The sequence below is a fragment of the Montipora foliosa genome, chromosome 11 (assembly GCF_036669935.1).
Source record: "Montipora foliosa isolate CH-2021 chromosome 11, ASM3666993v2, whole genome shotgun sequence".
Lineage (NCBI taxonomy): Eukaryota > Metazoa > Cnidaria > Anthozoa > Scleractinia > Acroporidae > Montipora > Montipora foliosa.
In genome coordinates, this window is record NC_090879.1 from 30,391,963 (window position 1) to 30,404,462 (window position 12,500).

Consider the following 12,500-nt stretch of genomic DNA (forward strand, 5'->3'; position numbering starts at 1 on the left):
AAAGAAAAAACAGAATCAAAGAGATTTCTTTCTAAGACGGATATTTCCCCGTCTCCCATCGTTTATCATGGATATCAAAACCTTTCTAGCCAATATTCATGAACACGTTTGTTGTCCTGTATGTATGAACAGGTTCCCTAATCCAAAGCAGCTTCCATGCTTACACAGTTTTTGCCTTCATTGCCTGCAAAGGATTCAACAAACGAGCGGAATTCGAGACACTATTTCATGTCCCGAGTGTAGGCGGAAGTTCAGGATCCCTGGAAACGGTAATCTTAACGCTTTTCCAACAAACTTTCGTATCAACAGTTTGTTGGATGCTTTGCCTGTCACAGAATGCAATACGAGTGGCATCAAGTGTGGAAGTTGCGAGAAAACAAGCGCTGAATCTTCGTACTGCTTCACATGTTGTTCGTTCTGGTGTGACGACTGCCTCCCTTTGCATAATCGGATAAAAATCTTTAAAGAACATCACGTACTGGCTTTGAAAGACTTTCGAGACGAAGACTTTGAGAACATTTTAAAGCAGCCAGCATTTTGTGGGAAACACGAGAAGAAAGAATTGGAGTTGTTATGTCAGGTATGCAAAATAAGCATTTGCAGCGTTTGTGCTCTAACAGATCACGAAGGTCACGCTAAGATTGCTTTTGAAGATGCCGCAAAGGAACGCAAATCGATAGTCAATGCAGCAATTGAATCAAAGAAACGAAGAGCACTGGAGAAGATGACAAGGATCGCAAAAATTGATGAAAACTGTATTAAAATTCAAGAGGAAGCTGTTACAGTGAAAAGTAATGTGCAGCAGTTTGTTGCCAGTTTAATGACAGCTATACAAGCAAAACAGAATGAAATCTTCGATGCGTTGGAAAATAAAGTAAAGGAGTCATTAGAGTTTTTAATGGAGCAAAAGCACGCGATCGAAGTAGAAGTGAAAACGCACGAAACAGCAATCGAAAAAACCGAAGTGATTTTAAAGCGAAGCACAAGCGCTCAAATCCTGCAGCCAAATGAATTTCTAGACAAAGTAATTCAGGAGGAGGGTGAAGAAGAAGATTCAGCTGTTTGTGTCGACGAAAGTTTAACGACATTTGTCTTTGAAGGGAATGAAGAATTGTTTGATGACATTAACACCAAAGAAATTGGCTGTTTTTTTGCCACCAAAACGAGCTCCAAAGACTCGAGCGCTGAGGGAGCAGGGATCCGTGAAGGAACTGTTGGACTTGAAGCTGAGATTGTTGTAACAACAAGAAACACTCAAGGGCAACCATATTTCGAAGAACGTGACCGCGTGGCATTGGAAATGAAAAATCGTGAAGGCCGTGACATTGCGATCAAGCCAAAAACCCGACATAACAAAGATGGCACTTACAATATCAGCTACTTTGCCAAAGAAACCGGAACATGTCAGGCATCCGTGAAAGTCAATGGTGAACATGTTCGTGGCAGTCCTTTTGAGGTTCAAGTCAAACGCAGAGAGTTCAGACCCGTGTTATCCTTTGGACATCGCGGTTCAGATGTCGGAATGCTTTCCCATCCTTGGAGGGTAGCAGTGAATGACAAAGATGAGATTGCCGTGAGTGAGGTTTGTAACAACAGAGTACAGATATTTGCCAATGATGGATCGTACTTAAGATCGTTTGGTAAAAAAGGTAATCAACAGGGAGAGTTTGACAAGCCTGCTGGAATAGCATTTCATAATGAAAAGATTATAGTTGCGGATAGTAACAACCACCGAGTTCAACTGTTTAGTAATGAAGGTCATTATTTTAATCAGTTTGGAGTAGAAGGAAGCGGGGATCACCAGCTTGGACGTCCTCGTGGCCTGTCAATTGACAGTGATGGCAACATTATCGTTGCTGATTGTAGTAACAAATTAATCAAATTTTTTTCGCTGGATGGTCGGTTTTTGCGCAGTATCGGTACTGAAGGTTCTTTCAGCTTTCCCATTCATTGTATCCAACACGACAACTATCTTATTGTGTCAGACTACGGTGATCACTGTATAAAAGTTTTTAATAGGGAGGGAGAGTTTCTTTATAAATTTGGAAAGCAGGGGAAGGGGAACGGGGAGTTCGATGAACCTGGCTGCCTGTCAGTGGACAGAGCGGGACATCTCCTGGTTTGCGATTCAGTCAATCACCGAGTGCAGGTGTTTAAACTCAGTGGAGAGTTTGTAACTAAGTTTGGAGCACATGGAACACGGGCAGGCGAGTTCAATAAGCCATGTTCTACGGCAGTCCTTTGTGATGGTAGGATAGTAGTTTCTGATTTCAAGAACCACCGTGTTCAGATTTTCTCTTAGATTTATTTTCACTGTCGGATTACTCCCTCAGTCATACAAAAAGTGTATTTTAATTACCACGAATTTCCAGGTACCACGCAACCTCTAATTTTGCCGGATTGGTGTACTAGGAATACAGATTGTGTTTCGCGTTAGGCTTCCTTAATTCTGATGAATATATATTTTTGTGCATTACATTCTAGAAGTTTAGATGTAGGGCGCGTTCGATTGACCCTATTCGGGAATAGGAATACATGGAATATAAGTTAGAAATCTTTTGTTTTTGCGGAGATTCACATTAAAATTGTCAAACATCTGCTAAAATGCTATTTTAAACATATTTTGAGCATCCTTGCTGCTTCGAAACGCGCCAAATATACCGTTTTAATCATCACTCCACGTATTCTTATTCCGGAATAGGGTCAATCGAACGCGCCCGTAGTTTGTATTACTTAGAAGACATGTACATTTATGACAATAGTACTTTACATAAACATGTATATACTTTTGTAACATGTTCAAATTAGCGATTTGCGTGTTCACTTCCATTTTTTTCGGAGCTCCTTGCAAGTTATATTGTTAAGAAGTGAGATGACAAATGTTTGCTTGCCTTCCGTCGATGAAATGAATATAGTGGCTCGGGGATGCTCGGAGCACTCGAATATTTTCTGAGTATGCCCGAGTCACCGTCAATATCGGGAATAAAAAAACTCTTCTCTTTCCAACCTCTTTTTACAATGAAACGATTTAGGACTCCTAGTGTTAGCCCTCATTGCTTCTTTGTCACAGTAAATGGAAGTGTAAATTGACCTCAAAATGTAAAAGAACTTGTTAAACTCAGTTAACGTTCAGTGAAGTATGCAATTTCAAGCCTTTTGAGCTTGGATAACGAGCCATTTATCAGCCATCAAAACTGATAAATTCTTGGGTGGCAAGGGGATTAATGATGCCATACAGCTTTTGTAAAATTTCGAATTTCAAAGCATATCTGGTATAGGTGGTTTCCACGTGACCTCATCGCGGCCATGTTGGTGGACGAAAACAAAAGGTCTCTCATTAGCTTCTTTTGTTCGTCCACCAGCAATTAATTGTACATTTCAATATTGTTGTCTCTGTCTCTAGAGATTGGTTGCAAACCACCTATATCGGATTCAAATTTGCAGAGATAGCTCATTATGCAATGCATTTTCAATATTCAATACTTTGTTCTCGGCTGACGGATGAGAAATCGATAGCCTTGTGTTAATGAGGCAAAAAAAATGTAAACAACGATTCCCCTATAAGGAGAAATGGTAACTTATTTATTATTTTTTCTTGAGACTTCGCCTCATTAATGTATGAGACAAATGCTTAACCGAAATATACATGTTATGTTTGTAAAATGAACAAGATTGTCTGATGTGACTTTCCGATCGATCACCAGTTAGAGGAGATCAAGGAGAGCAAGGAGGCAAGAGCAGTGGCAGTGGAGCTGTAAATCCGACAATTCCCGGACTCAACGGCATATATGGTTGAGTTTGTTAATTCTCTTTTGTGCTCCAAGAGCCTTGTCTCCTGGTACTCCGATTTTCTCCTCTCATAACAAACCAAAATTTGATTTCATCTGTTTTGATTTCCTGTACCCAGCTAGCAGATTGAGGTTTTTTTTTTATCATGTCGTGTCCATTTGCTTGTCTTTTTAAGGCTGTCTTTACGGTTCGTGTTTTCTTTCCCCGACAGAAAAACCTCTCACACGAAACGATTCCTTCCTCTGCCGATCATGCGCCGTTGTTACCATAGAAACAACCAGGTTAAGACACGTGACTTCTCTGAGATTTGCCAAATGATATTCCGTCTGTCAACTACACTGCGCGGGAAATTTGGTTTCTTCGAAGGTTGTTTCGACGGTTGAAGAATGCCAAGAAGACATGCACTTTGCTTTAGCACGTGAGAAATCTACAAATAGTCTATTTTCGCAATATCATATATTCAGCTTGATAGTAAGGCAGTGAGGACAAAAACAATGGAAACACGTTGGAATGAATGTAAAAAATATTTGCATACCATCCAATTTTCTTTGTCTTTGTCCTTTAAACCCCTCTTTCGTTGCAGAGGTTTTTCTAACGGGGAAAGAAAACACGAACGGTGAAGAGAGCCGTAAGAAGATAAGCAAATGGACATGGCAAAAACAAAAACCTCTGCTACAACAAGTTGCAAAATTAGTGGAGACACTTCGCCGTCTTGGGGCATTATTAATTTTACCTATTATCTCCCACACTGCAGCCCCCTCACCCCTTATCAATGTTGCTAGCAATACAAAAATTGCTGAAACTTAAACAGTCAACATTGAAATGGGGAGAGGGAGGGGAGAAGTGGGAAAGGTTGGAATTGTATATACGGCGGGCATAGAGGTTTTGCACTGCAGCCATGAGGCATGGCTAGACCCCGCCGGACACCAACCCGGTATATCAAGGCGCTACGGGGTTGTGTATGTTCAAGCAACTAGACAATATGGTTTTCTGGATCTTCGATAGCAGTACTCGTGACTTTGACGGCCCCTTGTCTCTAGAACCAAAGAGCCTCTGCACAATCTTCACAGTTCTAGTTCCTCGGACCAACCACCCTGAGCATCTATTACTATATTCCACTGCCCGATCTTGTATCCAGGATCTTGTTCCCCGAACTCTCATCTTAGCGGCCCATACATTGCTGTCCTTTCTTTAAGTTTCAATCCTACGATTATCCACCCACGGGCAATTCATCTCCACTGCCCACACTTTCTTTTCCTGACGGTCAACGAACCTCACATCCACCCACTTAGCCTTGATAAAACCACATTCGGCAAACACCAGCAAATCCCAGTAAGCCTGCGTTTCGGATGATTCGTGCAGTACTAGTTGTTTAGGAACAATAGGCGTCGGGATACCACGGGGGAACGGAATCTACCAGCATGAGTTTTTCACACATTTCAAAAAAGAGGACCTTCAATGCACCATTATGCCTCTCTAGGTATTTAGATTTATCTAGTGCGGAACATCCCGAGCGTTTATCCGGGAGGCTCTCAGCGGCCTTCCCACAATCCGCACGAAATGTCCACTTGGGTAGTTCCAGTCTTGAATAAGGTGTACAATCTGGTAGGTATCAGCTGTTCATAAAACTCAATCACACCCGTGATTGTATGGGTGGGTGCGGATGTCCGCTCAGTCATCCAAGCGGAGCATCCACACCTGGCTTACATCTTTCCAGCGTGAGCAAAGGAGACGCTCGTGCCACTTGTCGCTCTTAAATTCCTCTTGTAACTTCTCTAAAAGAGAGTCCTTGAGGTGACGCTTGACCTTTTTCCCCTTGATCTCAAATTCTGGAGCATGACGAGAACTACATGATGGTTTTGGGTAACTGAGGTTTAGTGTCACCCCTAGCTCCTTAGCAAAGCTATGTACCTCCTTAAACAACGACGTGTGTCCCTAGCCTTGTTGAAAGCTTTCTCTTCGAACTCCTGTACTGTTCTCATAGAGCAATCTGCATTACAACACAGCTTCATAGCTGCCTTGATCTTAATCAGCTAATACTCATGTTCCAGTGATCGAAGACCACTCCCTCCTTTCTTTCTTTCTGTTACGTACAGTGCTGCCGTGATTTAAGGGGATATTTCCCGCCGTTTTCGCATATAATCTTCCGAGCCTCCCTGCCCTGTCAGGTCGGTGATACTCCAATGTTGCGTCCACATTAAATAGGAAACGACAGGTAGGGCAAACGGATTGGTAGTTCACACTCGATTGATATCAGAGAGTGGACTAAACAGGGTGACAGAAAGTCTTTGCAGATAAACTTTAGCTTCCCACAAGTACCTACTTCCCATCAACCATGACTAGTCGCGAAAAACTTCCATGCTAAGCGATATCTCTTTTTAGACTACCTTTTCCGCAAAAAGGAAAGACAGCTCTGGCTCGGTAACGCTATGACGTCAAGTTAGTTTCTTGTAATTGGTCATCGGGCTCCTGCGGGTAGGCTTGGAGCAGAATGAGCAATTTTTGAGATGAGCATTCTACCGGCAGAATGAGGCATTTTCGAGCAGAATTCTAGCAGAATAAAGGAAAAGCAGCGTCACTAATGATACGCATAACAGTTGTAAGAAAAATTTATAACTAAATAAAAAACAACTGGAAAATATCTCGTGTTTGATTTGACTATTTGACCTAAAGTAAGATGAACTACAATTTTGGTTTGCATAATGAATATTTAATTAGTTTTTAAGGGTTAGGCCCAAGCTCCCTTCTGTATTTGCGAATTTTTTTTTTTTTAGATACCGAGCAGAATGAGAGCAAAATAAAGGTGTCCGAGCAGAATTTCGAGTAGAATAAGCCATTTTTACGAGCACTGCCAGCAGGCAGAATAAGTCATTTTACGAGCAGAATTTATCCAAGCCCAAGTGCGGGAGTCTCATTCGCGGGAAATTCAATCCAGAAATAAATTGCGATCAGTTAAAACGTCGTTACAGGAATACAGGGCTGTTGTTCGCTCCTATATACATACACACATTCATACATATTTATTAATCCTTTAGTATTTTTACTGTACAGTTAATGGTCAAACTACAGACAAGAGTACATGAACTACAAATAATAAAGAAAGTAAGAATTTCACATGTAATTCATAGCATTTATCTGAAAAGACAGAACTGAATTTGCGAGAACAGTTGAAATAGGCAGGCTGTTCCTGCTCTACGAAAGAATGAAAAATTTTAAGGTAATTCCTTAGTATTGCATTGCGCATCCCTACTGCGCACGATTTTCGCCTCATTAGCGCGCGCACATGAGCACGTGCGCGTACAAAACGTAAGAGAATTCCCTCAAACTACGCCTGATGGCGAAAGAACTGCTCCTTTTCTCTCAAACGAGCACGGTGACCCCCGATTTTTTTCTCAGGTATTTGCTAAGAACTGTCTAATAAAGAATATATTTGAAGAAGAAAAAAAGTTTGATAGTAGAACATGAATTTTTTTCGGAAAACAGTTCCGTACTTGGTGTATTTTACCCAAGGCGAGGACTTCAAGCTATCCACGAAACTGTCCCAAAAAGTGCACTATTCCCACAACCAGGCAATCAAGAACGGCGTAAATGAAGCAATACTGCTTATGTGAATAAAAGAAGCTTTATTTTCAAAATATAATTTTGTCTTTGAAGAAACTAAGACTTAATTCTGTGTGAAGGTGATTCGAATTTTTAACGCGCAAACAGTAAAAATACTCCATTTTAACAGCCTGCTGACGCGTAAACAAGCACGGTGACCCCATTTTTTAATTGCATTTTTCTAATGTTCATATCATGAATGTTAGTTATGCCAAGTTTCCAAAAAAGTTTGATAGTAGAACAATTTCAAGGGAATTACCTTAAGCATTCGAATTTGAAAAAAAATGGATAAAGTTATTACAAGAGAGGATGAGGAAAGGGAGCGGATCCCCATGCCCCGTCAAATTTTTTAAAAATCTATTTTTAGTTTCGCAAAGCTATTTTGAGTTGTCGTTCCCAATGCCGCGCATATTTAAAATTTCATTACATCATTACAACTGGCCAATCAGGTGCCTCTCTAAAGATAGCTGCGTAGCTAAAATTAGAACTTAAAAAAACTGATATCGCAGGCTCAGGCCAGGTCACGCAGACACCTGAACGTAAACGACGCTTATTTTTTCGCGCGCTTTCTGCGGCTCGACGCGGCTACACGGCCATACTACGTGAACAAGAACTCTTGGCAGTCGACGCTCTTCGTCTTCAGGTAGAAAACGGTTGGGAAAATATTTTTTCCTGCATTTTTCGCCGGTTTCAATCCAGGTTTGACATAATATAGCTGTGACTAGGACACTAGTGGCTACGTAGTTATTCAAGTTAAGCATTGGATGGATATAAACTTAGCTAAGTGTCTATTTTTAATTTTTTTAGAGCTGCTTTTTGCTCTGCTTTATTGCAATTTTTGGCATAAGTCTTATCTTAAGAAGATTTTTAATTTTGAATCTGATAAGGTTGCACTATGCCTGGACGGCCTATGACAGAAAAGCAGAAACGAAAGAAGAGAGAAAGAGAGCGAGAACGACAAAACAGTACACCAGTATAGCTCAAACTTGGTGGAATAAGTTACTCCACAAATTCCTTTCTTGGACAGTAAACTGTTTGTTATTTTTACGGATGAGTTATTGCAAGTGGATGCGTACTTTTAAAAAGTAGTTTAACTGTTTTTTTCCTTTGTTCAGGAATGAACCTCGAATTTTATTCTAAACTGCAATTAAATAACAATCATCTGCACTTTGGACATAAAGAAATAATTTATTTGCTTGTTTGTTTGTTTTTTTTTCCTCTGTTTGCCTAACTGTTTTTCGATGTGCCTCGACAGTGACAAGATAACTTTACCCTTATGCTATAAACACGTAATACTAATCTCAATGAGTTCTCGTAAAAGTGAGGAGAAATACCACTAGCTTGTGTCTCAGAAGTTTGTTCAGAGCACGTACAGCCAGGTAATATGTTGGAGATCATGTTTAAAATCCGGGACCAACCGACAATTTCAAATAATACAGTACGAAAGACAACCCGAACAAAGCCAATTTTATGGCGATATTCACCAGAGTTATACGGATGTAATTGCTATATTTCGATTTACTTCAAAATCATCATCAGGTAAATCAAGGTTTACAGAGCGAGTGATTTAAATACAGGAGACTTATTTAAATAATAATAGTTCGCGGCTGAGGTTGCCTATTTACCGAGTTAGGATTTCGAGTTGGATTTCGAGTTGGATTTCGAGTTGGATTTTCGAGTTGGATTTTCGAGTTGGATTTTCGAGTTGGATTTTCGAGTTGGATTTTCGCCTTGGTTAGTGTAAAATGCAGGGCTAAAATGCAGACACAGTTATGATGTAACTGTTGAAAAGGCCCGTTTCTCTAGAAGTCATTGAGAAGTGCTAACAGTACCGGGAGGGGGGAACCATATAAAAAGGGGAGGGATGCTCGTCGTCTCGCTTAGGGGTATAAATTTCGGATTTTGGTATCACTTAGGGTGTACTGGGCAAAAGGCCATCATATATATGGCCTTGAAGGTCTCCTTTAGGGTTGCTCGCGAAGAAATATAAAAGTGTATCTACTTTTATATTTCTTCACGTAGGTGAAAGTATTAGATGATAATGTCTTTGCCATCATTAAAAGACTGCATATTTTATATATCCGTGTTTTAATATGGTCTCTTTTGGGGTGAAAAAAAAAAAAAAACCTGGGCCAAGCCCACAATGGTCTCCTTTAGGGGTTTAATTTAAAATTTCCGACGAGCATCCCTCCCCTTTTTATATGGGTGTCCCCCCCCCCCCCCCGGGCTAACCCTAACCCTAACCTAAATATTGTTTCATGCCTCATTAGGCCTAAGGTTAGCACTTCTAAAGGGTTTGGGCTTTCTTAGCGATGACATTATAACCTTAGTCTGCATTTTACCCCTGTTCTGCAGTCTACATTTTAGACTGATCAAGTCGAAGACCAACTTGAAAATCGAACTCGAAAGTCCAACTCGAAATCCAGCCGGAAAACCCAACTGGAAAATCCAACTAGGAATCCAACTCGAAAATCCAACTGGAAAACCCAAATCGAAAATCCAACTCGAAAATCCATCTCGAAATCCAATTCGAAATCCTAACTCGACAATTAGTCTGTCTCCTCGCGGCTAGCTTTTAATAAGCTAGAGTTAAAGGCAGACTGCTTAGTTTTTATATTGATATGGACAACAACTGGAATATTCTTCTATTTAAAGAAGCTTTCTATAAAAACTAATAAGCAGTCTGCAATTAACTCTGGCTCAAAAGCTAGCCGCGAACTATCATTATTTAAATAAGTCTCCTGTATTTAAATCATGTGCTATGTAAACCTTGGTTTGCCTGATGATGATTGTGAAGTAAATCGAAATATAGCAATAACATCCGTATAACTCTGGTGAATACCGCCATGAAATTGACTTTGTTCGGGTTGTCTTTCGTACTGTATCATGTTTGAAAACTAGCACTTCACATTAGACTCTAATCAGTTAAGTCTGTTCAAGTGCTACACGGCCAACGTTTGCAAAAAACGTAATCCTTCCTTGTACTTGTACATGTTAATTAACGTGACTTTAACATCTTCCGTTTCCACGGCCTGCTCCCGTCTGACCTTGTAGCTCAGTCGGTAGAACAGCGGTGATCTAACTCGAAGGTCGTAGGTTCAATTCCCACCTTGGTCAGAGTTTTTCTCTGTCCTTGTTTGGGCCCATTTCCATAAGTAGGGCTAACGCTCACATGGTTCATATGGGGTAAAAAACTAGCACTTCATATTACACTCTAATCAGTTAAGTCTGTGTAAATATATAGTTCACCCTGAAGTCAAAATAGATACGTTTCTCAGGAACCCGACAGAGAAGGCTTCCTGACCCGGCAGATGAAATGTAAATATTCAGTTATATTACAACAAAATTAAAAACCAAAGACGGACGTTTCTTGGCTAAAAAGTACGTTGTTTTACTCTGAACTCGAGAAAAGATTAACATTCTTTCCCGCACAGGCAGCCCAAGTTCGGTGTACGATTTATAGACTTTGTATGGGAAAGAATATTTCCCATTCGTACACCAAGCTTGGGATGCCTGTGTTTCCCCTAGTTCATTCAGTCGACACAAGGTGATCTCTTTCACCTTTATGGTTGCCTAGCACGTGACCAATTTCTTCCTTTTGATAAAACATAATGACCTTTCCGTTTATTCATGAAAGTCAGAGAATGCAGAAAGTTTCGCGTTTTTAAGATCGATTGTCACTAATCTTTCGATGAGAATTCGATTCAGAGTTATATATAAAAACTATGTTATTTTTTTTCTTCATCTGTCTTTTGGCTTGTCTTTTTCTGGTGGCATCAGATTACACTAACAAGAAGAGGAATTATGAAGCGGAAACAACACCTTCAGTCCTTTCTTAGTGTGTGCAATAAACGTTTGCTTTTTGCAACTGCAAGACATGCTGGAAAACGTCCTTCAGAGCAATTTGCAGTTAGTTTTTTGCAGACTATTTACTTAAAGAAGAAACGAGTGAATTTTACTCAAGACAGTGTTTTGTTATCTTTAAACTGAATTTATTACCAAAGGTTAAAAAACTAAAAGACCTCACAATGGGACAGGACATTACAAAATAATTAAACGTGTGAACGTGTGAGTCAAAGGGACTCTGCTGGCGCGACATGTGGGTGACCCCTCAAAAAGTCTTTAAGACCCCCCACTTGAAAAAATTAACTGGAACGCTTCAGTCAGTTCAATACCACCGAATAGACCATATTCGTATTCTCAGTATTGGACTGGAACTAGCTTGCAATGGAGGCTAATGCAGGGAAATCTTTTCAAATGCAAATACTTTTTAATCTATTAAATCCCCGCATTAGCCTCCATTGCAAGCTAGTTCCAGTCCAATACTGGGAATACGAATATGGCCTATTCAGTGCCGGGCCTTTTTGTGTACCTACCACAGGCAACCCAGTGTACGCTTTATGGAGCGTCTAGTTTTCTTTTAAAACTCAGCGATTCAAGAAAATTTCATTGCCGCCTAACTACTGGTGAATTCGGCAGTAGATTTCACTCGAAAAACCGATATTGCACTCATCACTTCGTGATTTGTGCGATTTTTCGCGTGAAATTTACCGTGGAATTCACGAGTTAGGCAGAGAAGAAAATGACTTCATTTAGCAGTAACCGGAAACATCAAAACGCGAACAATTCCAACATCCGTCCTACGTACTAGAGAATCACGCGAGATATGTGCGAGTAGCTCAAGCGATCAGTTTTAGGCGTAATCTCAGAGTGGTTGGTCGCGAATCAGCAAGGAAATTCAAGATATGGATGATTTCAGCACAGTATAGGAGTCAAAGATTTCTTACAACTTGGTATCCGATATTCGGTGTGGTACACATTGTGTCATGTATATAACCTCTTTCATAATGGTGGCCAAATAAAATACTAGTTCGTTTCAATGCTAATAAGCCTTTCTAGCCTCGCTACTAGAAGCAAATTTCAAAAGAATCTTTGTTTCAAAATGAGGGCGGCAGGTCTAATTAACATAAATACGAAGAACACAAAAGTGGTCGCCATTTATAAAAGTGGTCTATGGCAAAGTGCACCGCCCATGGAAAAGCCAGGCTATTGAAGGTTGTCTCTCTTGGTGTCGTAAAGGGTAGAAGTAAGCATTTTCTCCTCCAAAGGCA

The 12,500-nt window shown here is 40.3% G+C and overlaps 1 protein-coding gene across 1 annotated transcript in view; it reads left to right on the top strand.

The window, feature by feature from the left end:
- Window positions 1-3,634, top strand: part of LOC137975069 (E3 ubiquitin-protein ligase TRIM71-like) — a 4,664-nt gene extending 1,030 nt beyond the window's left edge. The window contains exon 1 of the mRNA XM_068822117.1: window positions 1-3,634. This exon is cut by the window's left edge and continues 1,030 nt beyond it. Within this exon, the coding sequence (XP_068678218.1) occupies window positions 68-2,302 (2,235 nt within the window). The 5' untranslated portion in view covers window positions 1-67 and the 3' untranslated portion in view covers window positions 2,303-3,634.
- The last annotated feature ends 8,866 nt before the right edge of the window (window positions 3,635-12,500 follow it).